The 25,883-nt window shown below is 44.3% G+C and overlaps 1 protein-coding gene across 11 annotated transcripts in view; it reads right to left on the bottom strand.

Moving 5' to 3' along the window:
- Nucleotides 1–25,883, bottom strand: part of LOC147033195 (uncharacterized) — a 119,619-nt gene that overhangs the window by 53,898 nt on the left and 39,838 nt on the right. For 2 of the 11 annotated variants that reach the window (XR_015055468.1, XR_015055469.1), the window contains 2 exons: nt 20,878–21,017; nt 13,127–14,936 (listed from right to left, as the gene is read on the bottom strand). The exons of 3 other annotated variants lie outside the window; for them this stretch is intronic. Coding sequence is in view for 1 of the 8 variants with exons in the window: in XM_085871321.1 (XP_085727447.1) it covers nt 20,878–21,017; nt 22,188–22,271 (224 nt within the window). In the remaining 7 variants the exon portion in view is untranslated. Of the gene's footprint in view, nt 1–13,126; nt 14,937–20,877; nt 22,433–23,632; nt 23,890–25,883 lie in introns of those variants that run through there. 6 more of the 11 variants (XR_015055471.1, XR_015055473.1, XR_015055467.1 and 3 more) reach the window with 5 other exon arrangements.

The following is a 25,883-nucleotide window of genomic DNA, read 5'->3' as shown; positions in this document are numbered from 1 at the left end:
CCCCTCTACACATTCAAAGTCTGTCCATGTTCTCAAATATCATTTTCCATCCTAAATCTGAAGTACAATCCCTCTAACTATTCCATTCCACGGGCTCCATGAGGACTTACCCCTGCCCCATGGAACCGGTCTAACGAAGCAAACCCATCCCCAAAACTAGTGGTGTTCTGTGCCGGCGGTAGGGGGTCTTCCACCCCTTGCCCAGGGAATCCTGTTCACCCGAAACGGGGACGATTGCTTTTTTTTTTTTCATGCGCACACCAGCGCGGCAACTCGCAACCTGTGCTCTTTCCCCATGATGTCATGGCAGCTGTTCGCACACCTCGTCCCTCCTCGGATGGTACCATCCGGCAGGGACTTCCCCTCTTGCCAGATTCCGACCATGCAGCCCCGACATCACCCTGCGCATTAAAAACAAGCCTCGCGTTTCAAGGGGTTCCCCACGCGAACACATGTGCTCTGCTCGTCGGAGCTTTACAAACGCGCTCGCGTGGAGAACCCGTCCGGTCCAAATCCACATCCAGCCTACCTTCTGTCCGTCCGTGGGATCGGCTAATCCACCGCGTGCATTTCCGGACCGTGTTTCACTCCCGCAGGCACGCACGTGGCAGCCTCGTGCGTAGCACAGCACGGACCCCACGCGCGCTGCCGTGCAAACCCAACGCGGTTCCCAAAATAGCTACGGCCGCTACTCGGCCTTTGTCCACTGTCAGGCACCGTCGTCGTCGCACTCTCGCACACAAACTCCCCATGCCACGACACTCACACACCTCGAGATGACATTCACACCGGGACATGCGGTTGCATGTTCTTGCATGCCAACCGCCATCTCCCTCACATACAGCGACCTCACACACGGCTGTTCACTTGCACACGTGGTTCCACTCACACACGGCCTTTCGCTTGCACAGGGGGTTTCACTCACACCTTTTCACTCGCACACGCTGTCTCTTCCACACACGGTGCTTCATCCATACACGGTGTTTCATCCACACACGGTGTGCTGGGAGGCACGCACTTCGGCTCACTCGCAACCTCGCACACCATTTTACTCACACACGCGGTTCCTTTTACACACCGCCTTTCACCCACACCTTGCGCGCGCTTCAGCACACATTTCACCACACTCGTGAATACACACACCGGGACATTCACAATGGGGAATCGCGTCACCACAAGGGTTCCCGGGGTCTTCATAACCCCCAAGCTTCGCGTGCACCCGTCTACATCATTCACCCCCTCTCCCTCGCAAAGCTTGACCGGACCCACCTGGTCGAGATCTCCTTCAAGGGAGAATAGAGTCTCCCTCCATTCCTGAAGGAGGCTATCCGGCTGCTTGCACCGGGTCACGACACATTCCCCGAGCTCCCCTCATCATCCTCCACTACCTCCACGTGTGTGCGCTCGTCTTTCACGTGTAGTCTCTCCTCTACAGTTTCCAATCTCTCGCGTCTCTGTTATTTCTTTTACTTCGTGCGTCTCCCTTCGTGTCTCTGTTAATTCTATCTCCTTCATCTTTACGTGTCTTATACACGTCTCAGTCACCCCATTTAATTTTTCCGTCGTCGTCACCTCCACGCGTCTCGTCCTACACGTCTCACAAATTATTGTGACCTCCCCCGCCTCCATTGCGGGGCCGACACAATCCACACTCTCCTTCAGCTCGCTCGCTCGCTCCAGCACGTGGCGCCGCCATTTTGTGCTCCGTTGTCCGAGTTTCGTCGCACGCCATCGCCCTTATGCCCGCCTGCAGGCCTCGCCCCACACACTGCGTTTCACCTCGCAGTGTTCGCATCCATTTTTTTTTATTCATTCCATCCATTTTGCACGCATTTGCTTTTACTTCCGCCAGCAGAACCATTAACAGCTGGCTCATGTCAGGTGGCCAGGTGGCAGTCGCTTCGCCATCAGGAGTGGATCCGCCGGGGACTGGGGAGGGATTTTGACGGATGAGGAGGGGGGGGTGTCAAAAGCCGCGGCCGCCGCCGCTGCGCCCATTTTGGACGAAGGGATTGTTTGTGGGGGGCATTCGTCCTGGGCCATAGATTCTACATTAATACACAATCCTAATCACAATCTAATACAAACTGGACCTCTTTGGGTCTTTATTTGCACGGAGCCGTGGAGACCGCAGAGGCTCCGTGAGGCCGCGCTGGTTACCTTTCTCGCTCGCTGGGGCGACCCGCGACGGATCTTCTCCCCACGGCAGCAAGCATAACCGTGGCTCGGCCGCGGCCTGGTGATTCGGGCCCCAGCCGGCAACGCCTGAGAGGAACGAACGGGTCTTCGCTCTTTTTGAGTTGACGCTCTCTTTAAGAACCCGTTCGTCCCTCAGCGATGCTCGGACCGTTCCGAAGCTCGATCCCCTCAGACCGTTCGGAGCTGGTTGGCGAGCTCTCTCCGGCTCGCACACGAACGCGCAGCTCCGCGCGGCACAACAGGCTTAGCCGCGCTCCCCGTTCGCGCCTCCTCCGTTCTCCTCAGCGACTTCAGGCTTCAGACTTCACTTCCACGCGGCTCCTCGACCTCTCCAGATTGACACTCTCCAGATTGACACTCTCCAGATTGACACTCTCCAGATTGACACTCTCCAGATTGACACTCTCCAGATTGACACTCTCCAGATTGACACTCTCCAGATTGACACTCCACAGACTGACACTCCACAGACTGACACTCCACAGACTGACACTCCACAGACTGACACTCCACAGACTGACACTCCACAGACTGACACTCCACCGACTCCCTCCCACTTGGCGTTCCGCTCGGCCTTTTATAGTGCCCGAGAGATGCGATTTTGACCTCCGCTCTCCGACCTTCGACCCCCACTGGCTCCGCCCCTTTCTCTCTTTTGATCCGAATTGTGAGGTGAAGCTTGGAGCGAGCGGACGTGGTAGAAATCACCAACGCTGAAGGGAGAAGGAAACCACCGCGTTTGTTTGCAGCGATGCTGTTCGATGCGGACTCGCCGTGGCTGGCGCCAAGATGGCGTCGTTTCGGAGATGAAGGTGAGGCGATGTTGTTCCTGTCGGGTATCGGGGGAGATGCGGTTTGGGAGATGGTGGGGAGATGTTGTGAAGGCGGTTGTGGAGAGGGTGGTTGGTGGTTGGCGTGGTGGAGAAGGTGGTTGGTGGTGGGCGTGGTGGAGAAGGTGGTTGGTGGGTGGCGTTGCAGTGAAGGTGGTTGGTGGTTGGCGTGGTGGAGAAGGTGGTTGGTGGGTGGTGTTGTGGTGAAGGTGGTTGGTGGTTGGCATGGTGGAGAAGGTGGTTGGTGGAGAAGGCGGTTGGTGGTTGGCGTGGTGGTTGGTCCAAAATAACGATAGCAAAAGAAAAACAGCTAACTCAAAGAACACAGCCCGGGTGACACGAATAAACCCCATTAGAGTAGACAACGGTGGGGAAATCTATCTGAACACGGACTTATCGGCATAACTGATCTAAGGACTAAGGACCTATATCAGTGTTTCTCAACCGGGGTTCCCTGGAACCCTAGGGTTCCGCAAGAGGTCGCTCGGGGTTCCGCGAGAAACAGTAATAAATAGGCTAATGTATTTTTGAGTAGTTTTTGTTTGATTTAATATTCGTAATTTTACTATACACGTACAGCATATTGTTGGAAACTCCTTGGTTATTATAATAGAGGCTTCAACCTCTTATATTATTTACAATTATAACAACCATAGGGAATGTATTTAACGATGTCTGTATGGCGCCAGTGTGAAACCGTCCTCACTGGTTAGTGGACGTCCTGTACGCGGCGGATTCGTGCATCATTGAGTGACTGACTCAAGTACGGGACGCATGCACGGTGTCCATCTATCTTCTCTGTGCTTCCCAGCGCGAAGTTTCTCTCTCTCAAGGTTAGTTCTTCGGTTTACCTTTATTGCTTCAGCTTTATTTGTTTAAGTTTTATTTATCAAGTTACATGAAGTGTTTTTTAATTGTCAAACAGACTCGGGGTTGACAAACACTTTCAAAAATAACGTTTTTTAATTGACCAAGCAGCACAACTCAATTACAAAGCAAGCAGATTGGCCAAATTCAATCAGATTTTTCAGTGGTTTGAAACATGTGTTCGAACAGTGAATCGCAGAAACTTGCGAGAAACAACCTCATGTTTATCTAAAGTTCGACCTCGAATTAAGTATTTGTGTAGCAAAAGACAAGCACAGGTTTCACACTAGAGGAGTAAATTTCAATATTAAATGGGGTTGAAAATAACATTTACTGGACCACATATTTATTCATAGGACATTGTACCTTGATTTATCTTATGCCTTTTCAAAATTGTCAATAAATGATGTTATTGGAATAGTTATATACTTTCGTTATGTTTATATGTGTATACGTATGTGATATTGGTTGTTTATGTGTATTTTTTGTGTGTGTTTACAGATTTTTTTTTGTGAATTAAAACCTCGGTGTGAGGTCTCATCAACAAGCAGTATGCTTTTTTTTCATTGCCAATAAATTTGACAAAAAGGGGGTCATTTTTTCCTTAAACCAGGTATCCGAAAAAAATAATATATTTACCACGTGAACTACGATAAAAATATAAAAGAGCGAGATATGAATAATTTTTATGCAGGGGTTCCCTGAGACATAAACTATTTCAAGGGTTCCACAAGGGTAAAAAGGTTGAGAAACGCTGACATATATGGTGCTCTGCGAATTTCCACAGCCGTAACAATATGTAAAAATACCCTGCGCAGACAGTAACCATCTCCGATTTTGAAAATTCCTCCGAGAAAAAAAATTATGACGTCATCCGCTAATGCTAATGCTAATATTTATCATAATATTTATGTTAAATATTTATAATATAAGATAAATAATATTTATCGCGAATGCTAATATTAGCATCCGCTAATGCTAATCCTAATATTTATCATAATATTTATGTTAAATATTTATAATATAAGATAAATAATATTTATCGCGAATGCTAATATTAGCATCCGCTAATGCTAATATCTCCGCCAATGGAAATCGCCTAAAAATTATCTCCGAAACTAGGCAAGCTTTTTGAATTCTGTTTGCGGGAATCAAACAGGGTATTAGCAGAGATGAATTACCGTACATATGATAAATCACGATGACGTCATATCAATATTTATGACGTAATTCCTATTTTTTGACGTTTTGTTTCACAACCCAGAGTTTTCATCGGATCTTCGTGAAACTTGCCATGTATATGCAGAAAGCCCACGCGCAGGCAGTAACCATCTCCGATTTTGGAAATTCTTCCTAGAAAAAAAGTTAACATCATAATATCGCCGCTAATGAAAATCGCCTATACCATTATCTCCGAAACTAGGCAAGTTGTTTGAATTTTGTTTGTGGGAATCAAGCCGGGCATTAGCACAGATAACTTATTACAAGCCTTATACATCACAATGACGTCATATTCGTTTTTATGACGTCATCATTAAGAGGATGAGGATCTTAGCTCATTCGAGCTTGTTCTTTAAATCATTTGTAATTTCTCTTTTGCAGGTAATATAAAACACAGACCATGCCCAAGATATCAAAGTTGATGAGACTCAAATTAATCGTTTTACACCAACAAGGGAATTCCCAAAGAGAAATATCCCACAATACAGGTATTTCCAGATGTGGCATTCAAGCAACAACACAAAAAGATAATTCGACTGGAAAAGTTAAAGATAGAAAACGAATTGTAAGGGCAAAGAAACTCTGCAAAATAGATGAGCAATACTTAAAGATAAGTTCCTATAGAGATAGAAGAAAATAAAAAAAAATCAAGTGTTGAACTCACACAAGAACTGGCACAGACATCAGAGGTTCAAGTAGACTCATCTACGAGCAGAATGTCTCTTATTAAAGTAGTCTCCATGGACAAGTTGCTGTCAAAAAGCCCTTTCTCTGTAAAGGTAACAAAGCCAAGAGATTGAAATATTAATGTCTAAGAACATCAGAGTTGGGATACCAATCAGTGGGGAAAGGCACCTTGGAGTGAGGAGTGAAGTTTGAAAATTTTTTTGGAACAAGGAGAAGGTGGTATGTTAGAAGGAGAGTTGGTAAGACGTCGAATATGTCAACAGACGTCTGGGAAGCATGGTGGAGGCTCTGTTAATGTTTGGGGATTTAGTCCTGCTGCTGGCATTGGTGATTCGGTGAGAATTGGAGGAACAATGAATGCTGACAAGCACAAGCAGATCCTAATCCACCATGGTATCCTGTCAGGAAGGTGACTAATTGGAGACGATTTTGTTTTCCAACACAATGGCTCCAAACACACTGCGAATGTTGTTAAAAACATCTTTACAAAGAAAAGCAGAATCAGGAACTCTACAACGATTAGAATGGCCCTCTTACCATAACATCATAGAAGCTGTCTGGGATTATTGAGGCAGGGAGAAAAACGAGAAGCAACCAAAATCAAAAGATGAATTGTCAGACACGTTGTAGAATGCACGGAACAACTTCCCAATGGAATTTCTCCAGAATTTTCGGGAAAGCATTCTAAAACAGATATCTGCTGTTTTACATGAAAAGGGTGATCACACCACAGAGTGAAATTTCATGGATTGATATCGCAAAACAAAATTCATCTTTGTTTCTTCAATAAACCATGATCATAATAACAGCCTTTATTTGTCAAAATATGCCAATGTGACAATAGAAATATTTCTTTCAAGCTGGCCTAAGACTTTTGCTTTGAGTTTCTGTATCACATAAAACAAAGGGTATTGTTGTATCATTTGTGGTACTAAATATATTGACAAGCAAAGTTGTCCGGGTCTTTTTGGAACACACTGTATATGACGTGTGTATATATATATATATATATATATATATATATATATATATATATATATATATATATATATATATATATATATATATATATATATATATATATATATATATATATATATATATACTATCGCTGTGTCGTAAGAGGCGACCAGGGTTGCGTCAGGAAGGGCATCCGGCGTAAAACATGTGCCAAATCTCTATGCGGATCATACAGATGATCCGCTGTGGCGACCCCTAACGGGAGCAGCCGAAAGAAGAAGAAGATATATATATATATATATATATATATATATATATATATATATATATATATATAATTATATATGTGTGTATATATACATTTATATTGTTACGCCCATGGGTACTGATGAACCGAGTGCATTATGAGAGGGTTAATCCCCTTTTCTCCTCAGAAGAACCAGACCTGGGGCCACCATTCACAATTACCTTTGTGGTGAAGTGAGTTGCTTAACAACCATGAACGCCAATCAGTTAACAACGAGTTCCAGTGTCCACCGTCCAATTTGCCGTTTAACTCGAGGCCAGGTGGCCTCCTGACCAGGGAACACGCCCCAACCATGCGATGCACCAATCATATGTTGATTAGATCTTAAGTAATGCGGCTGAGCATTTATGACTGGTGCACGCCGACCATGACAGGTTAATTAGTTTGGGAATTATAATCTCCCAGCCTATCGAGGTTCGGACAATGCTGGATCAATGGAAGGAAATGATAATCACAGACAGGTTGAAACGTCAAGGAATTCACGATTCACAGGAAAAATAAATTAACTGAAGGACTTTTTATTCCCTTGTCGATTAAATGGATGAATTCAAATCAAATGTTCAATCAACAAATTAATCTTAATTAAATAAAGAATTCAACAAGCATTTATAGAAAAATGGACAAAGAGCAGATGCTTATTACTGTGCCTTACTTAACAATTAAACACGACACATGGGTATGCGTCAGACCATTCGGGGGAGGGAAAAGAAATCCGGTCTCGGCTTACCAAGATGGAAGTCGTTGTGCGTCTATTAAAATAACCCAAAATGTCTACCTCTTTAAATGAGCTCTCCACAGCTTGGTTTGTTTCTGTTGTTAGCCCTTTGCCTCGCCGTGCACCCACCCGCAAACAGGCTCGAATACCAATCGATGTCACGTCGTCATTCCCAGGAACCAGGAACACCAAGAACCAGTCGGACCGAGCAAGAACAGTACAACTATCACCAACCGCCGTTGCTGCTGTCCCCAAACATCACGAGCTGTCACCAACCGTCATCAGGATCTCTCACCAACTGTCATCAGGGCAGTCCTGCCATCCTTTAAGAGGTGACCAGTGTGGGCGGAGCCTCAAGCACGACTTCAGCCAAATCCAGCTTACTTATTGGCGCATTCCTGCATGAGACCTCCAACCATCCATTCTCGTGCTCATTCTCCAATGTGAAAATGATAACCAAAATAAAAGGTGTAAATAAATCGTGTATTTTCAAAGCCAATGTGTCTTGATGGAAAGGGAACAGAATGAGTCTCCGTTGGGCGAATGGCTATCTTATCGCGTGCATTTTCGGTGACATGCAGAAATGTAAACCGACGTAAAATCATACGTCATGAACGTGTCATAAAGAAGAAACGGTTATCTCATAATTAAGGAAGGGAACCTGTTCTCAACCCTTTTCCAACGCATCAAGGAGTAAGAATCCCACCAGACAAAGGGATGGGTCTATTCTGACCCTGCATTTGTGGAAATAACTGTCTGAGGACCTGGATGTTGTGTGCATTACTCAGATCACATCCTGAAATCCATAACAATATAACAATATAACAATATATATATATATATATATATATATATATATATATATATATACTCTGTAAATAGAGTATGGTATATGTTTTGTTTTTTTTTGTCGTGCATCTATACACTCACATTTAGGCTCCGAAGCATGGAAACACTTTCTCAACTTTCATTCCTGACGGATTTAGTACAAAGAGGACAATTTTATCAAGCAGAATGCATGTATGGGATACATGATAGCTTGACGAATTATTTATTTGATTTTTTTTTACAGAAATTTGCGTTGAATTGACAAAGTGAGATAATTTAAGAAACAATTCATGTATTTTCTCTCTTTTTTATTCAGCAGAAATCTGATGTATGGCTAAGGACAAATGCCTTTAAAAAGTTTTTGATGATGATGTAATTTCTGATCAATCTGAAAATACAGATAATCGGTGAGCTGGGATGCGATGACCATAGTAATGCTATGATTATAATTGATGGAAAGGTTTAGGTTAGGTTGAAGTTAACGTTGGCTGGATATGTAGATGACTGATTTTTTTTTTCCTGGGTATATGTGTCCACTGTACACTGTACACGCATGGAAGGCATTTATATCTCCGGTGACGATGTCGCCAGTGGCATTATGTTTTCGGGTTCTCCGTCCGTACATACGTATGTACATGCGATTTTTGTCTGTTTTCTTTGCAAGCGGTTATCCGATTGACACGAAATTTTGACTGTAGATGCGACTCATAATGCAGATTTTTTTCAATGATAATTATGACGTCATAGGTCATGTAGGATGGCAGCCATGATGGAAAAACGGGAAAACTTGGGACCTCTGTATCTCCTAAACCGCACCATGGAAAAATTGAAACTTGGTATCTGGCAACTGCACTGCATGAGGAATAAGAGGGATTTGACTATGATGTCATTGATGAAGTGGTATCCTGGTGAAATTTCGACACTTACAATGCTGCATCCCATCAGTATGAAACTTTGTGCTTCATCGAGCAAAAGGCCATCTCCACTCATGGCTCGCAAACTTCCTCTTCTGTCGCAGTCAAACGTGTGGCCCTAAATGGAGTTCTTTCATCCCCTCTTCCTGTCCAGGCTGGAGTTCCTCAAGGTAGCGTTCTGGGTCCTGTTCTTTTTCTGGTTTTCATCAATGATCTCTCCGACTCTCTGGAAAATCCTCTATATATCTTTGCTGATGACTCCACCCTCTGCCGTACCATCGGTCATCCCTCAGACCGGCAAACAGCAACTTCTTCGCTCACTGCTGATCTGGATAAAATCACAAACTGGTCCAACACGTGGAACATGTCTTTCAATCCGGACAAATCTCACACTCTCACTATGTCTCTCCGAAAGGACCGTTTAGAACTCCACCCCCCATCCACATTCTCAACAATCCTCTGGAAGAAGTCCTTTCTTTCAAGCATCTGGGTCTCACTATCTGCCATGACCTTTCCTGGGAAAGCCACATTTCAAACCTCGCCTCCAAAGCCAGTCACCGACTGGGAATCCTCCATAATGTAAAGTCCTTCCTCGGCCCACCTGAGCTCCTGACCACTTGCAAAGCTTTCGTCCGCAGCCTGATGGAGTACTGCTCTCCCTGCTGGGCTGGTGCTCCTGCCTCCCACGGCTTCACGCTGTGGAAACCAAGGCATTTTGGATCATTGGCATCTCCCGCAATGATGTTGAGTCTTTGGGCCTCTCACTCAATCACCACAGGCTGGTCGGTGGTCTTTCTGTCTTCTACCGTCTCCTCTACAGCCTCGCCCTCCCCCCCCCTTGCTCTCTCTGCGATTTGTCCCCACCACATTTCCACAGGGCGCTCAAGGTCGGCCAACAACCCCCTTCTGGTTGAACTACCAAAATCACGAATCACTGCTCACCTTCACTCTTTCATTCCTCTTTTTTCCCGCCTTTAGAATAAACTCCCTCACTCTATTCAATCCCATTCTTCCCTCCAGGCCTTTCAAGCAGCTGTTCACCAACACCTCTTATCATCCCCAATCCAAATCCTCGATCTTTTCTACCCCCGATAATCCACCCAAGCCCACCTCCTTTAAATTCCCTGCTTTCCTTCCTGAAAGTCCCTGTAATGTCCATTTTGTATTCCCCATGTTCCCCGCCCCATCCCTCTCTCTTCCACAGATCTCCTGTCTCTGTTCCCCACTGTTTTGTCCTTCCCACTCCTGCCCCTCTTGTCTCATGCCCCCCTTGATGTGCGTTGTGTGTTCGCTCTCACATGAGCCTCGACAAGGTATACAAAAAAAAGAATAAAAAAATATGTGAACACAAAAAATGATGTCATCCGTCACGTGGTTTGGCAGCCATGTTAAAAAATAATAATAAAGGAAAAATATTTCCAGAATTGCTCTACAGATCGAAATGAAACTGCAACCAAATGATCGATACGCCATGCTGAATAAAGTTTGATAACTATGATGTCACAGGTCACATGATCTGGCAGCCATCTTAGATTTCCCCTAAAACCTTCAAAAAATCTTCTTCCCCAGAATGGCTGGACAGATTGAGGGGAAACTTCGCAGACCTGTTCACTACGAGTTGGGGATACTAGGTTAATATATATCATAATTGATGTCACGTGGGTCGTCGGCCATATTGACTTGAACAAAAATATTAAATAATGATTTCTCCGGAACTGCTTATCCGATTGAAGCGAAATTTACCAAGTATCATCCAACAATATAACTGCATACAGTGTGGAAATGATGATGTTATAGGTCACATGGTTTGGCAGCCATGTATATTTGAAAACCGAAAATTTATTTGCCTTTCTCTCCAAAACCGCTTAACAGATCAATATGAAACATGTTGCGTTACATGGAGCAAGGAGAGTGGTCACAACTCTAAATATTTGCATCGATCGCTATAGTGGTTTCCGAAATATAACTTTTAAATATTTTCCTTGAAACCAATGTGGCTACCACACCACGTGACTGATGATGTGATTTTTTAAAATGACATGTATACAGGAAGTGCAGTGGATCATAACTGCAAAGTACAGTATTGATAGGTTTAATGGTTTCAGAGAAATAATTGTTTGATTATTTCCTTAAAACCAACATGGCTGCGACATCATGTGACTGACGAGGTCATTGTTCAATAAAATATTTGCAAAAACAGTGGTGGATCATCACTGCAAAGCGTCCCATCAAAAAGGCTAAATGGTTCCAGAGAAATTATTTTATTTTAATATGATCGCCTTGGCATGGGGAATATTGGTTGAAAATTTTAACATTATCGGTCACATGGTTTTGCAGCCATTTTGGACAAAAACCTTATCGGATAAACGCGAAACTCCAAAGACATGATTGGCCACCCATTCTGAATTTGATTTGATAAAGAGGATGTCATGGGTCAGGACTCAGGTGTCCGATCGAAGTGGGGTTGTATCGAAGCGGAGCGGCATGGTTTTGTTTTTTTCACCATAGAAATGTCACAAAATTTTCACCATAGATGCGACTACTCATGTAGAATATTTTTGTGATAGCTATGATGTCATAGGTCACGTGGTGTGGCAGCCATGTTGGAAAAAAGGAAAAACTTTGGACCTCTCAGTATCTCTGAAACTGCTCAAAAGAAAAAACATCAAAACTTGACACATGTGAAGTACTCCCCATGGGAAACAAGGGTGATTTTTTTTGATGATGTCACACGTGTCTTCCTTATGACGTCATAATTGCATATGTCAAACATTTTATCGATCAGTATGAAAAATTTTGAGGGTCATCTCAGGCTAAATTGTAATTGACCAAAAAAAATGATGACGTCATCGGTCACGTGGTTTGACAGCCATGTTGTTTTTAACAAGAAACCTTCAAAAATCTTCTTCTCCTTTATGGCTAAACAACAGATTGAAGTGAAACTTTTCAGGTATGATCGCCTCTCCATGAGGAACAAAAACTTCTCCACCTATGATGTCATAGGTCACATGGTTTGGCAGCTATTATTTTATGAAGAACAAACATTTTAAAATCTTCTTCTGCAGAACAGCTTGACAGATCAAGGGGAAACTTCACTCACATCTTCCCCAAGTCTTGATGATTCCAGGGTGTTCACAAATAATTAACATGTCACATGGTCTGGCAGCCATGTTTGTTTGAATGAAATTCTTTCAAAAATCCTTTATCTTGAACAGCTTTATGAATCGATGTGAAACGTCACAGTTATGATCTGGTAGAAATGTGGAATGAATGTTTTATATTTCAACCTGTTCAGACGCACGGTTTGTCAGCTGAAATTATTTAATATTTTAAATCTGGGTTCAGGGATTTAAATCAAACTTGGTACAAGTATGTATAATGATGTAATCATGTGGGCAGAGGTATACTGGTGACGTATTAATATCGAAGGTTGTCGTTCTTGTTTTAAAAATGTACTTGCAGTGCCATTACTACTTTGGCCAGGGTGGATGATGTACAGTCCTGTGCTGAAGTGTTCCGCATCTGCATTTTTTTTTCTTCAATTAATTTGTAATTTCTCTTTTGCAGGTAATATAAAACACACACCATGCCCAAGACATCAAACTTGACGAGACTCAATTTAATCGTTTTACACCAACAAAGGAATTCCCAAAGAGAAATATCCCACAATACAGGTATTTCCAGATGTAGCATTCAAGCAACAACACAAAAAGATAATTAGACTGGAAAAGTTAAAGAGAAAAAACGGATTGGAAGGGCAAAGAAACTCTGCAAAATAGATGAGTAATACTGAAAGATAAGTTCCTATACAGATAGAAGAAAAAAAAATCAAGTGTTGAACTCACACAAGAACTGGCACAGACATCAGAGGTTCAAGTTGACTCATCTACCAGCAGAATGTCTCTTATTAAAGTAGTCTCCATGGACAAGTTGCTGTCAAAAAGCCCTTTCTCTATAAAGGTAACAAAGCCAAGAGATTGAAATATTAATGTCCAAGAACATCAGAGTTGGGATACCAATCAGTGGGGAAAGGTACTTTGGAGTGAGGAGTGAAGTTTGAATTTTTTTTGGAACAAACAGAAGGTGGTATGTTAGAAGGAGAGTTGGTAAGAAGTCGAATATGTCTACAGACGACTGGGAAGCATGGTGGAGGCTCTGTTCACGTTTGGGGATTTAGTCCTGCTGCTGGCATTGGTGATTCGGTGAGAATTGGAGGAACAATGAATGCTGACAAGCACAAGCAGATCCTAATCCACCATGGTATCCTGTCAGGAAGGTGACTAATTGGAGACGATTTTATTTTCCAACACAATGGCTCCAAACACACTGCGAATGTTGTTAAAAACATCTTTACAAAGAAAAGCAGAATCAGGAACTCTACAACGATTAGAATGGCCCTCTTACCATAACATCATAGAAGCTGTCTGGGATTATTGACGCAGGGAGAAAAACGAGAAGCAACCAAAATCAAAAGATGAATTATCGGAAACATTGTAGAATGCACGGAACAACTTCCTGATGGAATTTCTCCAGAAATTTCAGGAAAGCATTCTAAAACAGATATCTGCTGTTTTACATGAAAAGGGTGATCACACCACAAAGTGAAATTTCATGGATTGATATCGCAAAACAAAATTCATCTTTGTTTCTTCAATAAACCATGATCATAATAACAGCCTTTATTTGTCAAAATATGCCAATGTGACAATAGAAATGTTTCTTTCAAGCTGGCCTAAGACTTTTTCTTTGTACTCTACATTCTGTATTCTGGGGATTAGAGTGCAAGAGTGAAATCTCCCATGATTCTGACAGCACTTGCACTTAAGTGAGAGTGCAGAATCTTGTATAAAAAGGCGTTGCCAGAACTTAATGATGCCACAATGCCTGATCAATAGTGGTCACAATGGGTGGAACATAAGGACTTTTGATGCTTCGAATAAATGCATCTGTTCCGCCTGTTACAAGGGAGCCATCAACCATAAGTGGTCAGTGTGAAATGGTGATGTGCATTTTTCACAAGTTTATTTCAACAACAGAGATGAACTGGAGAGTTCATAGAACACCTTACCCCATGCAGTGTTCAGATCTATAATTCAATTGAAATAAAAGGTTTTAAAGGTCGTATTAAAAACAGATTAATTCCGGAAGTTTACCGCCATTGATGCAGTGTCTATTACACCAGCTTATTTAACACGTTACATTTACAAAGACAGACTTGACAACACCACTGACGACACCTGCAACCTCTACCAGGCCACCCCAAACACAACGAAACACATTATGGAAGACTGTGTTGTGGTCCTGGCTCCATTTTCACAAGAGCACAACAGCATAGATGTGAGGGATCTCTGGGTCACTCCTGGGAGATCGATCGGCTATTTTCGTGCTGCAGGCATGTTCGAGCAGAACTGACCAGAACAACAACAACACATTACATTAGGTCAACGTGCCTGTTGTATGTGTCCCTTATGACATCCTATAAACAGTAAGTTTCCTGCTTGAAATGATTTAAAATTTTGGTTCACTGCCAGCCAGGCAGATAGAGTAAAAATATAACCTCACTCCTCTCTGGGCATGTGTGATCAGGCTGAATTCAGAACCAAAGCACCGTTAAACGGCAGGTTTGTTTTCCGATTGGTGTTCAAAATATAACATTCAATTCAAATCAAGTTGTTCCTCGATCATAAACTGACATTTGGAGATGGACAGACGGACAGACAGACAGACGTGAACCGATTGTTTAACCCCACTTTTCGCTTCGCGTGAGTGGGGTAATATAATAAGACATGAGAACATGTAAGATTGAGGAACAGGTACTGAAGAAATTTCATCAGTTCCATCCGGGGTGTAGGGAACGTTCACCAAATCACCCCTGCCCAATTTGCTGGCACGTTGCTGTCTCAAAATTGTGAATCAGACAAGAGAAAATTTTATGTATAATTTAAATCCTTAAGCATATCCTTGTTTTAGGGTTATACAGATTGATTCCTCAGTGTTATTAAGAAATGAACAGCATGGTTTTGGAACATTCTCACAAGCCCAGAGGTTCCCCAGCATTCCCATAAGGTCTGATGGACCAGCTTGGTGTGAACTTGCCACAAAGACTGCCAAACGGTCATGCCTTCTTAATGACCTTGCTGGCTTGAATATGCTTGCAGTGCTTCAATGTAGTCGATTTGATCAACCTTTACATTTAGGATGTAGATGTCTCAAAAGGGTAATGTTCAAGCCAGTTGTACAAAATGTTGAAATTCTGTGTTTAATATGCTTTGAAGTTGGGTTTACCTGTTGGTATTCCCATCTGAACCCTTCGTTTATGATATACAAGATGTGGGGAAGCACAGGTTCAAATTCCATATACCTTGTGTGTTTGTCCATTTTTTGTAATTTATATCCTTGTAATTAATTTTAAAGTGTGCTGACGTACTGCTGTCTTTGCGCTGATTGTGATTAAGGTGCAAGCTTCGCCGTGAGCATTAGATCACCATGAAAAGCCTTAGATATTATCATGTCCTCACCCATTAAGGCTGAAGTACCCAAAGACAGTCTTCTGGGCCCAGTCCTATTCCTAATCTTCATCATCCATCCATCCATTGGGACTATATTTTGTGCAGAGCATTGGTGCTGCCAAAGCAGTCTCCTTGGCTATTGGACACAATCCTGCACGGATCGCCACTCCGGCACAGGATACCAGCAAGCTGGTACTCATTTTGCCGACCTCAGGAGGACAGGCAGAGTCAACCCCACCTGATATTAATTCAACAGCCGAGTGGGATTCCAACTCAGGATCCTCGGATCCCAAGCACATCACCCTAACCTTTAAGCCAACACCAGGCATAATCTTCATCAACGATCTCTGAATCTCTGGGAAATCTCCTATCACTTTGCTGATGACTCCACACTCTGCCATAACATCCCTCATCCTTCAGATAGCCAAAGGGACTGCATAGGCAGCACCAATGCTCTGCACAAAGTATGGTCCCAATGGATGGATGGATAGACCTGTTAGTTTGACTTCAGTTGTAGGGAAGGTGTTGGAGACATGAATGTTGAATGAATGTTTGGCCCCTATAGCAGCCTTTTCCCCCTTGAAGGAATCAATGAGGATGATTATGATGGAGCCAGATTGTTCACCAGCGAAGATCCTGTTTTAGTTGGCATGATCGTTGATGACTAAATAGGCCAATTCCTAATCTGCAGGCTCCAGAAGAATTGGGGAACAGGAACTCCTGACTTGGATGTGCTTTGGTACAAGTAGGTAATCATCCTTCCATTGTCTGTGCGTTTCTTAAGCAACCTCGCACATATTTATTTAAAATTGTACAACATTTCCATGGTTGTTGCATGCCAGCTGTCTCTGTCAGCAGCCTCCTGTTCCCACATTCATTGGTCACTGTCAGCCAGAGAAAGAGAGCTGGCTTTTCAGTTGGTCTTTTAACCGTTTGCACCTCGGTTCACCTTGAAGACCTTGTTTGTCTTTAAGGTGCACTTCGGTCTGGCTTCCCAGAGCATAGTTCACCATAGAGCACTGCTTTTGGCATCCTCAAGTCCTCCATACATGACATGTCATGCTCAATGCAATTGCCTTTGTAAGAAAATGCATTTGAGCTGGGTAGATTTGCTCTGTTAAGGATTTCATTGTTAGTGATGATGTAATCCTGACATCCGATGTTCATGATGGATCGTAGACAACGTTGATGGAAGCGCTCGAGCAGCCAGATTTGTTTCTGATCCATAACCCATGATTCTGATCCATGTTAGAGGGTGGTGATGACAAATGCTGTGTACACTCGAATTTTGTTCGACGATATGCAGCGAATAGTTTCGCCAGACATGCTGAGAGAGATGGTCAAAGGAACAGTTAAACTTCGCCAGTCGATTGTCTGTGTCGTTGTTGGCAGTGACAAAATTTGAAATAATGCTGCATAGATAGGTAATCTGTTCTTCTGTAGTTATCTCTGCCACTAAAGGTGAACAGAGGTTATGTTTTCAGCCCTTTTTGGCTGTCTGTCTGTGAGCAGGATGTCTCAAAAAGTTATGGTTGGATTTAGAGGAAACTTGCTGGACAGGATTGGTGTGTGACATGGACAAATTGATTACATTTTGTGAAGATCCGGATCAGGATCCTGATACCTAATAGTCTAAAAAAAAATATTCTTCACCATTGAGATCGTGCCAAAAAGGAGATATAACACGACATCTCAAAAGGTTATGGACGGATTCGGACGAAACCTTGTCGGAAGGTTGGGTGTGTAAGAAGAAAGAATTGTTTGGATTTTTGGTGAAGATCTAGATCCGGATCCTGTTTCAGTGATTTTTCACCATTGAGAGATAGGGCCAAAATGATATAGCACAATTCCTCAAACAATAATGTATGGATTCGGATGAAACTTGGTGGATGAGTTGGGTATGTGACAATACAAAGCTCATTAGATGTTTGGTTTAGGTATGGATATCTGGACTATCAGGTCAGGTGAGGTCAGGTATGGGAGCAAGTGCCGGAGCAGCACATCGCTGCGTCCACTTTCTGCGGGTACACCAGGAGCATCGGTCTGGCCGTCCCCAAGGCAGATGCCTGGCCCATCCCCAACTCATTGAGATGCCGATCAACCTGCTGCAACCACAAGGCATGTGGTTGGCTCGTTGGTCTCCACCACTCATGAGGCTCCGACACAGAGAATCTGGTAAGCAGGATCAGCATCAGGAAAATTAGCCATGTGACCATACAGCCACAACTGATGCTCATGGACGAAACAGGTAACAAATCTCATCTGAGTTTCTCTCAGCAACCGCTCGTTAGACATAAAGTCTGACCAGCGATAGCCAAGGATCCTCTAAAGAGACCTCGTACCGAAGGAATTAAGTCTCTGTCTCACATCAGTAGAGCAAGACTAGAAGCACCAAGGACTTCAAGACTCAGACTTTCATCCTCCTGCATAGGTAACGGCAGCGCCCCACTCCATGATCCAGTGAATCCACGACTCCCCAGGCCTGACCCAGATGTCTTTTGACCTCTGGCTCACAGCCAGTAGAGACAGCAATATCATTGCCAAGGTAAGCAAATTTCTCAGTGACCTCAACATCCTCACCACAAACAGATACAGACAAGATTTCAGCATCCAAAATGTCATTGAAAGCCTAGATCTTGGTTTTCACCCAGGAAACCCGTAATCGCAGCATCTGCAACTCCTCATTCAGTATCTTGAGGGTCCCCAAAAGGATATGCAGAATCTCTGCAAGGATGACTGAATCATCTTCGAAATTGAGGTCAGAGATCTTGACATTCCAAAAAGATGCATCACAACTTCATCTCTCTGACATCTCCCCAGAAACCAGTCCATACAAGCGCTGAAAAGTGTGGGGGCCAGTACACACCCCTGACGAACTCCAGTAACAACTGGAAATAAGTCAGAGATGGAACCATCACACCTCACAGCACTCTCAGTACCAGAGTATAGTTCAGAAATCAGATTGATCAGTTGTGTTGGCATCCCATGAAGACCGAGTATCCTCCAGAGGGCATCCTGATTCACTGAATTGACCACTTTGCGGAGAGCAACATAGGCTGCAAGCAGCCCCTGCCGAAACTCTCCTCTGTGTTCAGTGAGGACCCGAAGAGGAAGGATACGGTCAATTGTTGACCTCTTTGGTGTAAAGCCTGACTGCTGTGCACATGTTAGTGCTCAAGCAGATCGTGGCAAATCCTATGAAGAATTATCCGAGCAAAGACCTTGCCCAGCACTGAGAGCAGCGTCACCCCTTGGTAGCTGTTGTGGTCTGGACAATCACCCTTCTCTTCCCAGAGAGGGACAACAAGGCCCATCTTCCAGTCAGGTGGGATGATGCCTGCATTCCAGACAGAGCACAGAACTGTATGCAACGACATGTGTGCAGCATTTACACCAGTCATGAGAAGTTCAGCATGGATGCCACAGATCTTAGGAGTTGTACCCCATTTGAATTGGTTCACCGCAGCCTGTGTTTCTACAAATGAAGGTGCTTCACAGTTAATTATAGGGTCAGCAATAGGGATAGTTACACACCTGATGTCCAACTCAACAGCTGGTGGGTCAACCTGGTACAACTGCTCAAAATAACCGGCCCAGCGGGTCTTCACTTCGGACTCCTCTGTCAAGAGTCCATCACCTTCCGCTCTAACTGCAGTACACCGAGGGATGGGCTTGGATGAACGCATTGCACAAATTCCTCTGTAGTCAGGATGGGAATCACTTTACCACAGGTGATGCTCTACCCCTTCAGATTCCTCGCACATAGGCCTCCTTTTCTGCCCTCAGCGCACGAACAGTGTCATGTCTCAACTCCCTGAACAGCTCAGCTCTGCCCTGAAGCCTGGCTCTGCGACTCTGATCAATAGTATCCAGTTTACCTTGGGAGACAAAGTTCTTCTTCGCCTGATGGTGGGTTCCAAGACATCCCCCGGCAACATCAAGGACGGTACTCTTGAAGGCACTCCACAACTCTTCAGGATTCCGCAAAACACCCAGACCCCCAAAATCCCCACTCAGCCTGTTTGCAAACTCCTCACCTACCCTCTCATCCTTGAGCTTGCCAACATCCAGCCTTGGCTGGGATGATACCATTCTCCTGGATTTGAGCTGCAACTTCACAGTTACTACAACAAGCCTGTGGTCGGTATTGAGCAACTGAGAACCCCACCTGCAGTTCGAGTCATCCTCCAGTGCCCACCAACGAGCACGTGGTCAATCTTCCTTGCCACACCACCAGCTTTGGAATACCAAGTCCAGCAATGAGCCTGTGGGTGCTGAAACCATGAACCAGCCATCCTCAGTCCACGACTACAGCAACTCCTGGGCATGGTAACCATCAGAGCAACCATACCATTAGTAAGTGTAACCTCCTGCTATGATCTCACCACTATCTGGTCTCCGAGCCTCAGAGAGTGCTGTAATGCTGAAGCTCAAATGCTGGAGCTCATATTATAACAGAGACAGGTGGTTATCCTATCTTCGGGATTGGACATTCCAGGCACCCACCAAAAGGGATCACCTCAGGTTAATGTGAGGAGACCACCATCTAGACTCGAGTGGATGACACATCAGCACCACCCCGACACACACTACTGCAATCTGACCCAGGAAGGTTACCTTGTGCTTTTCCTCCTATCATCAACGAATGAGGGTCCCAAAGGTTTTGCCCTAATCCCGTCATCCAGTGAGCTGCCCTGCGAAGGGCAGCTGCACAAGAGGTACTCCCACGTAAGTGGGTTTTCAGTTTTCTTTGCGTTTTTTAAAATGTTTTGCGGAATGAAGTGTTTTACTGTGGCTGGAGTGCAAATCCTGTCACTAACCTCTGAGAAAAGGTACCCACCTACAGGAGGACGTCCACAGACAAAGTTGGGCACCAGATATGGATGGCCATTGTCTCACAAGGATCTCTTTGCTGATGACGCCACCCCTGCCATACCATCTCTCATCCCTCCGATTGACAGGCAGCAGCCTCTTCACTCTCTGCAGACCAGGATAAAATCACAAGCTGGTCAAACACTTGGAACATGTCTTTCAATCCTAACAAATCTCCCACTCTCATGATGTCTCTCCAAAAGGACCATCTGGAAAATCCCCCCCACTATCTACTTTCTCAACAAACCTCTTGATGAAGTCCTTTAATTCAAGCTTTTGGGCCTCACGATCTGCCATGATCTTTTCTGGGAAAGCCACATTTCCAAGCTGGTCTCCAAAGCCAGTCACTGACTGGGCATCCTCTATCGTGAAAAGTCCTTCGTTGGTACACCTGAGCTCTTAACCATATACAAAGCTTTCATCTGCAGCCAAATGGAGTATTGCTGTCCCCTTTGGGCTGGTGCTCCTTCCCCACACCAGGCTCGGCTTCAAGTTGTGGAAACCAAGGCTTTTATGATCGTTGGTATCTCCTGTTATGAAGCTGAGTTTTTGGATCTCACACTCTCTCTCACTGCAGGCAGGTCGGTAGTTTTTCTGTCTTCTACCGTCTCCTCTCCGGCTCCCCGTTCTGTCCCCCTCCATATTTATGCAGGGCGCTCAAGGTCCGCCAGCAACTCCCTGCTGGTGGCACTACCAAAATTAAAAATCACTGCTCACCTTCACTCTTACATTCCTAGTTTTTTTTTTCCTATCTCTGGAAGAAATTCCCACACTTTCTTCAATCCCACTCTTCCCTCCAGTTCTTCAAAACAGCTGTTCACCACCATCTCATATCTTTCCCCATCCATAACTTTGATCTTTTCTAGTCCCGTGAATCCACCCCAAACCCACCTCCTTCAAATTCCCTGCTTTCCTTCCTGAAAGTCCCTGTGGTATCCATCTTGTTTACCCTGTGTATCCCACCCCATCCCTCTCCCTTCCACAGATCTCCTAATGTCTCTGTTCCCTACCGTTTTGTGCTTCCATCTCGCACCCTTCTTATCTCCTGCTCCCATTGTTATATGTTCCTGTGTGTTAGCTCTTATATGAGCCTTGACAATGTATACAAAAAAAGTGGAGGTGCGCGAACTATCCCCGACCTTTGCGCAAACTATCCCCCACGAACCTTCCCCCGAGAAAGCACTCTGGCTTCGCGGATGCGAGCCCAATTCCCTTTTACACCTCAAAGTGTTCTGACCACCAGTGCAAAATGGACTCCACCTTGAAGCAGTGTCATACCTTCATGTCTGCATACATTTGTGTCCTCTCAGTGAGTGCTGTCCACTGGTTGTTTTGGATGACTCGGAGGTTGGTTGGTAGCATGTTGCAAGCTTCCCTACATGCAGCTTTTGCAGCCTGATCATCAGGTAATCAATCTATCGTGACAGGAGTGTTTCTTTTGAAGATCCTGAATTTCCATACAATTTTCATCAAACCATCTTGGTTCCTTCCGGTGTAAAGCCAACCACTTCTGCAGCAGTTTCCTGCAAGACAGATTACGACAGTTTCCACTACTCCACCGGGACAATATCATTGCCAAATGGTGGGCCACTGCAGAGTCTGTCTTCAAGCTTGCACTGAAAATGTGCTTTAAATTTCTGGTAAATAGAGTCGATGTTCTTGTAGCTTCCTTGTTTGTGGACCTTTTCTTTCGGGTGGTGGTTTGATTTGAAAAGAAACTTCAATGGAGTTTGCAACCATGAGTGCAACGCATGAAAGGCATCGATTATAATATTTGCCTTTTCTTGACCGGGTGAGTGTATAACCTGCTCCATGCTCCTTCATCGATCCCTGTCCTGCGAAGTGAACTCGACTGAGTGCTGCAATGTCAATCTCCAATGGGGCGAGCTCTCTGGCTGCGAGGGTGGAATGTCTGTCCGGGTGATTGGAGTCATCTGAATTTGGATATTGTGCAAACATCCCAGCATGCATCTTCCAAGATGTTTTGTCTGCTGTTTTTGTCCCCATTTCTTCTTTCTTTTGCACCACTCTATGAGATGCCCATTTGCTGCGGTAAGCTAACCGGGTTTAATTGAGACATTCAATGTTTGGGCTACATTTTCTCGACCCGTTTCTATTCGGGGCAAGCAAGGCCATCTCTCAAGGAAGCTGCTTGGTCACTCGGGGTACTTCCGGATGATGTTGTGGTCTCAGGTCAACAATCAAACGACCCATGCTACTGTGCCGCCTGCATGCAGGATTGAGGCTGCGACCACCAGTCATCTTGCACCTGCTGTTTTTGATTTTTTTTTTTTTTCCCCCATCACTGTCAGACTTTTCTTTACACCTGCGCTAGGTCTATTTAAACTGAGGATCAGCTTGTGCAAAATAATCACACTTTTTAGACTATTTTCCAACAGTGGCTAAGATGGCTGCAGCAACCACAAAACTGCAGGTGTTGTAAATAAAATAAATTGCCGAACCCCGCTCTTCGCTTTGCACGCAAGGGGTAGCAACCTTTCTTCAATGCAAGCCTGGCAGAGTGTGCACTTTATAACAATATCCCAAACCTTTCAATTAGATGTTTAAAAGTCTTTGCAACAACCTTCAGTTGTAGGAATTTTCAGGCTGATATTAGTTTTTCTCCATTTTTTTGATGATGGAGGCACCAATGATATCATGTGGTAAAACAATACCATAAACCTGCTTGTTTCAGTCTACTGCAAGGTGGAGGACTTCCTTACCTCATGTCTAAGGGTGGTTGTCATACTCAACACACTTGTCAAGCCTGGTGTTGGCTTAATGGTTCGAGTGGCTGGCTTAAGATATTTGGGTCTTGAGTTCGAGTTCCTGTTTGCCGTTGAATTAACACCAGGTGGGGTTGACTCAGCCTGTCATCCTTTTGAGGTCAGCAAAATGAGTGCCGGTGTACCGGTAATAGAGGGCATTTCATCAGCGGCACAGTCGTGCCCCAATAAAATGATGCTACCACACTTGTCAACTGTTGGTTGGGGAGAGCGAGAAGTGATGGAGAAATAAACAAACATGTAAAGTCAGTTATAGCAGAACAGAAAGTTCGAGTTAGGAGGCGCACACCCATCCACCCCTCTCCAATTTTAATTAACAGGTAATCACGGTGTCCATCTTGCAGTCAATAGGACACTCACTCATTCAACGCGTGACTTACATCTCTGGCGGTGCTTTTGTGTCTCATACAAGATTAGTGAACAAAGTCCAAAGGTTCCAAAGCCCCACGAGTGTGAACACACACAGTCAGTAAAAAAAACAAGGCCTTCCAAGCACGTCTCAAATGGCTGGACTTTGAATAATTAATGAACATGAAAAAATAATGCCCTCGGAAAACAATCCCATGCCCGGTTCTAAGACGGAAAGGTTTGATAGAAGCTCTCTGCAACTTGCCTGCCTAATATTTTTAGTGCCGTTGGTTATATAAAGGTACTTAGTGTTGCTGACGCGTTACCAGGAATCTGGGATATTTTGGTATTGATCCTCAGTTTTATTTAAAGCTACATCCTTTCGTGACATAGCAGGGACTAGTTTGTTGGATATCAGAAATCACGTGATCATTTTGTTTTGAGCAATGACTACTACTTCTGTTTTTCTTTAACGACCACCACTATCACTATCTTGGCCACCTTTGTTGTGGGATCGGTCGGGGGAAGCTTGGGCAGAGTTTTCACCAACCGGCTGACCAGGTCCGACGTTCGATAAATTAGGGCAGGAATTTGTCATTTGGCGATGGCTCGCCTACTGTTCACGGAGGACACCGTGGGATCTTTAACGTCCACACACTAATTCTGGCAGACGGGATGCCCAATTTAACGTCAATCTGAAGGACGGTACGCACATTGATGAATCAACCTGCCACTGAAACACCGGGTTGTCAGTTTATAGCTGGGTCGGGAATCGAACCCAGGCTCGACAGCTTAGAGGCAAGTGTGGGTAGACCTACCTCCAGACTCGAGAGTCTCGGTCTAGGAATTTGTCATTTGCTCCGAGTGCCCTCGATAATTCGCCGAATCTTTGCAAAAGTCTCCTCGGGTGTCTTTGTGGTCCATAAACCACCAATGCTGGCATGTACGAGGGCTGATGGACGGCACACACATTAATTGATGCCTGCCTCGCCCTGTCTGTGTTTATCTGATCAGGATGACAGTTTATACCAGCTGGGTTTTAGACTCAAACCAGGTTAGCTCAGAGGTGAGTGTGCACACCCCGAGGCCACCTTGCTAGCTCATGCGATATATAGATGCCCCCTTATAATTGTACAGGTAATTCCATGAAGATGGAGATTTGAAACAAGTCCAACCACTTCTCTGCAACTATATCAGAGGGATCTTGAAGCTGGCTTTGTTCGCTGCTTTTGCTTCGGGCCATTTAAAGATCCCATTGTGTTTTTTTCCTTTTTTAAAATACGACGAGCTATGTGACCGATAGCATGGCTTAGTATGATAAAGTGTGCACAATTAAGCCTTTTCGACGTCAGCCTCCTAAATGTAAAATTAGATTGCCTTTCTCCAGTCGAATGTCTGACTGAGCGACAGCACACATTGATGAATCAACTTTCTGAGAGTAATGAAAAGGAGAGTTAGACGGTAGTAAGGCATGGGGTCCTTCACTTGGAGAGTAGTTAATGCAGGGAATGGTCTCCTTGGAAAGGTAGTGGCAGCAGAAACAGTGGATAAGTTTAAATTGGAATTAGATAGGAACCAAGAAGCATTGGAGATAGAGGGGTACAGGGATGTTGTCAGAACTGGTAGGTGTAGTTTGAATATGGATGGGTGATTATGTACATCTGTGCTGAGTGTGATGTTTATGAGAGGGTCTCATCAAGGAATAGTGTGTGTGTGTGGGTGTGTTGGTGTTTTATTAACAAATGTCAGTGTTGTATATTCCTGAGCCAAAAACCACGTTTGCCCATGACTCCCTCCCTTCCCTAAAACATACATATATACATATAAATAACACACACAC

Source organism: Eptatretus burgeri, chromosome 2 (assembly GCF_056783735.1).
Source record: "Eptatretus burgeri isolate ZD-2024b chromosome 2, Ebu_testis_v1, whole genome shotgun sequence".
Classification (NCBI taxonomy): Eukaryota; Metazoa; Chordata; class Myxini; order Myxiniformes; family Myxinidae; genus Eptatretus; species Eptatretus burgeri.
The sequence above is the reverse complement of the archived record's forward strand: the minus strand, read 5'-3'. Positions and strand labels throughout refer to the sequence as shown.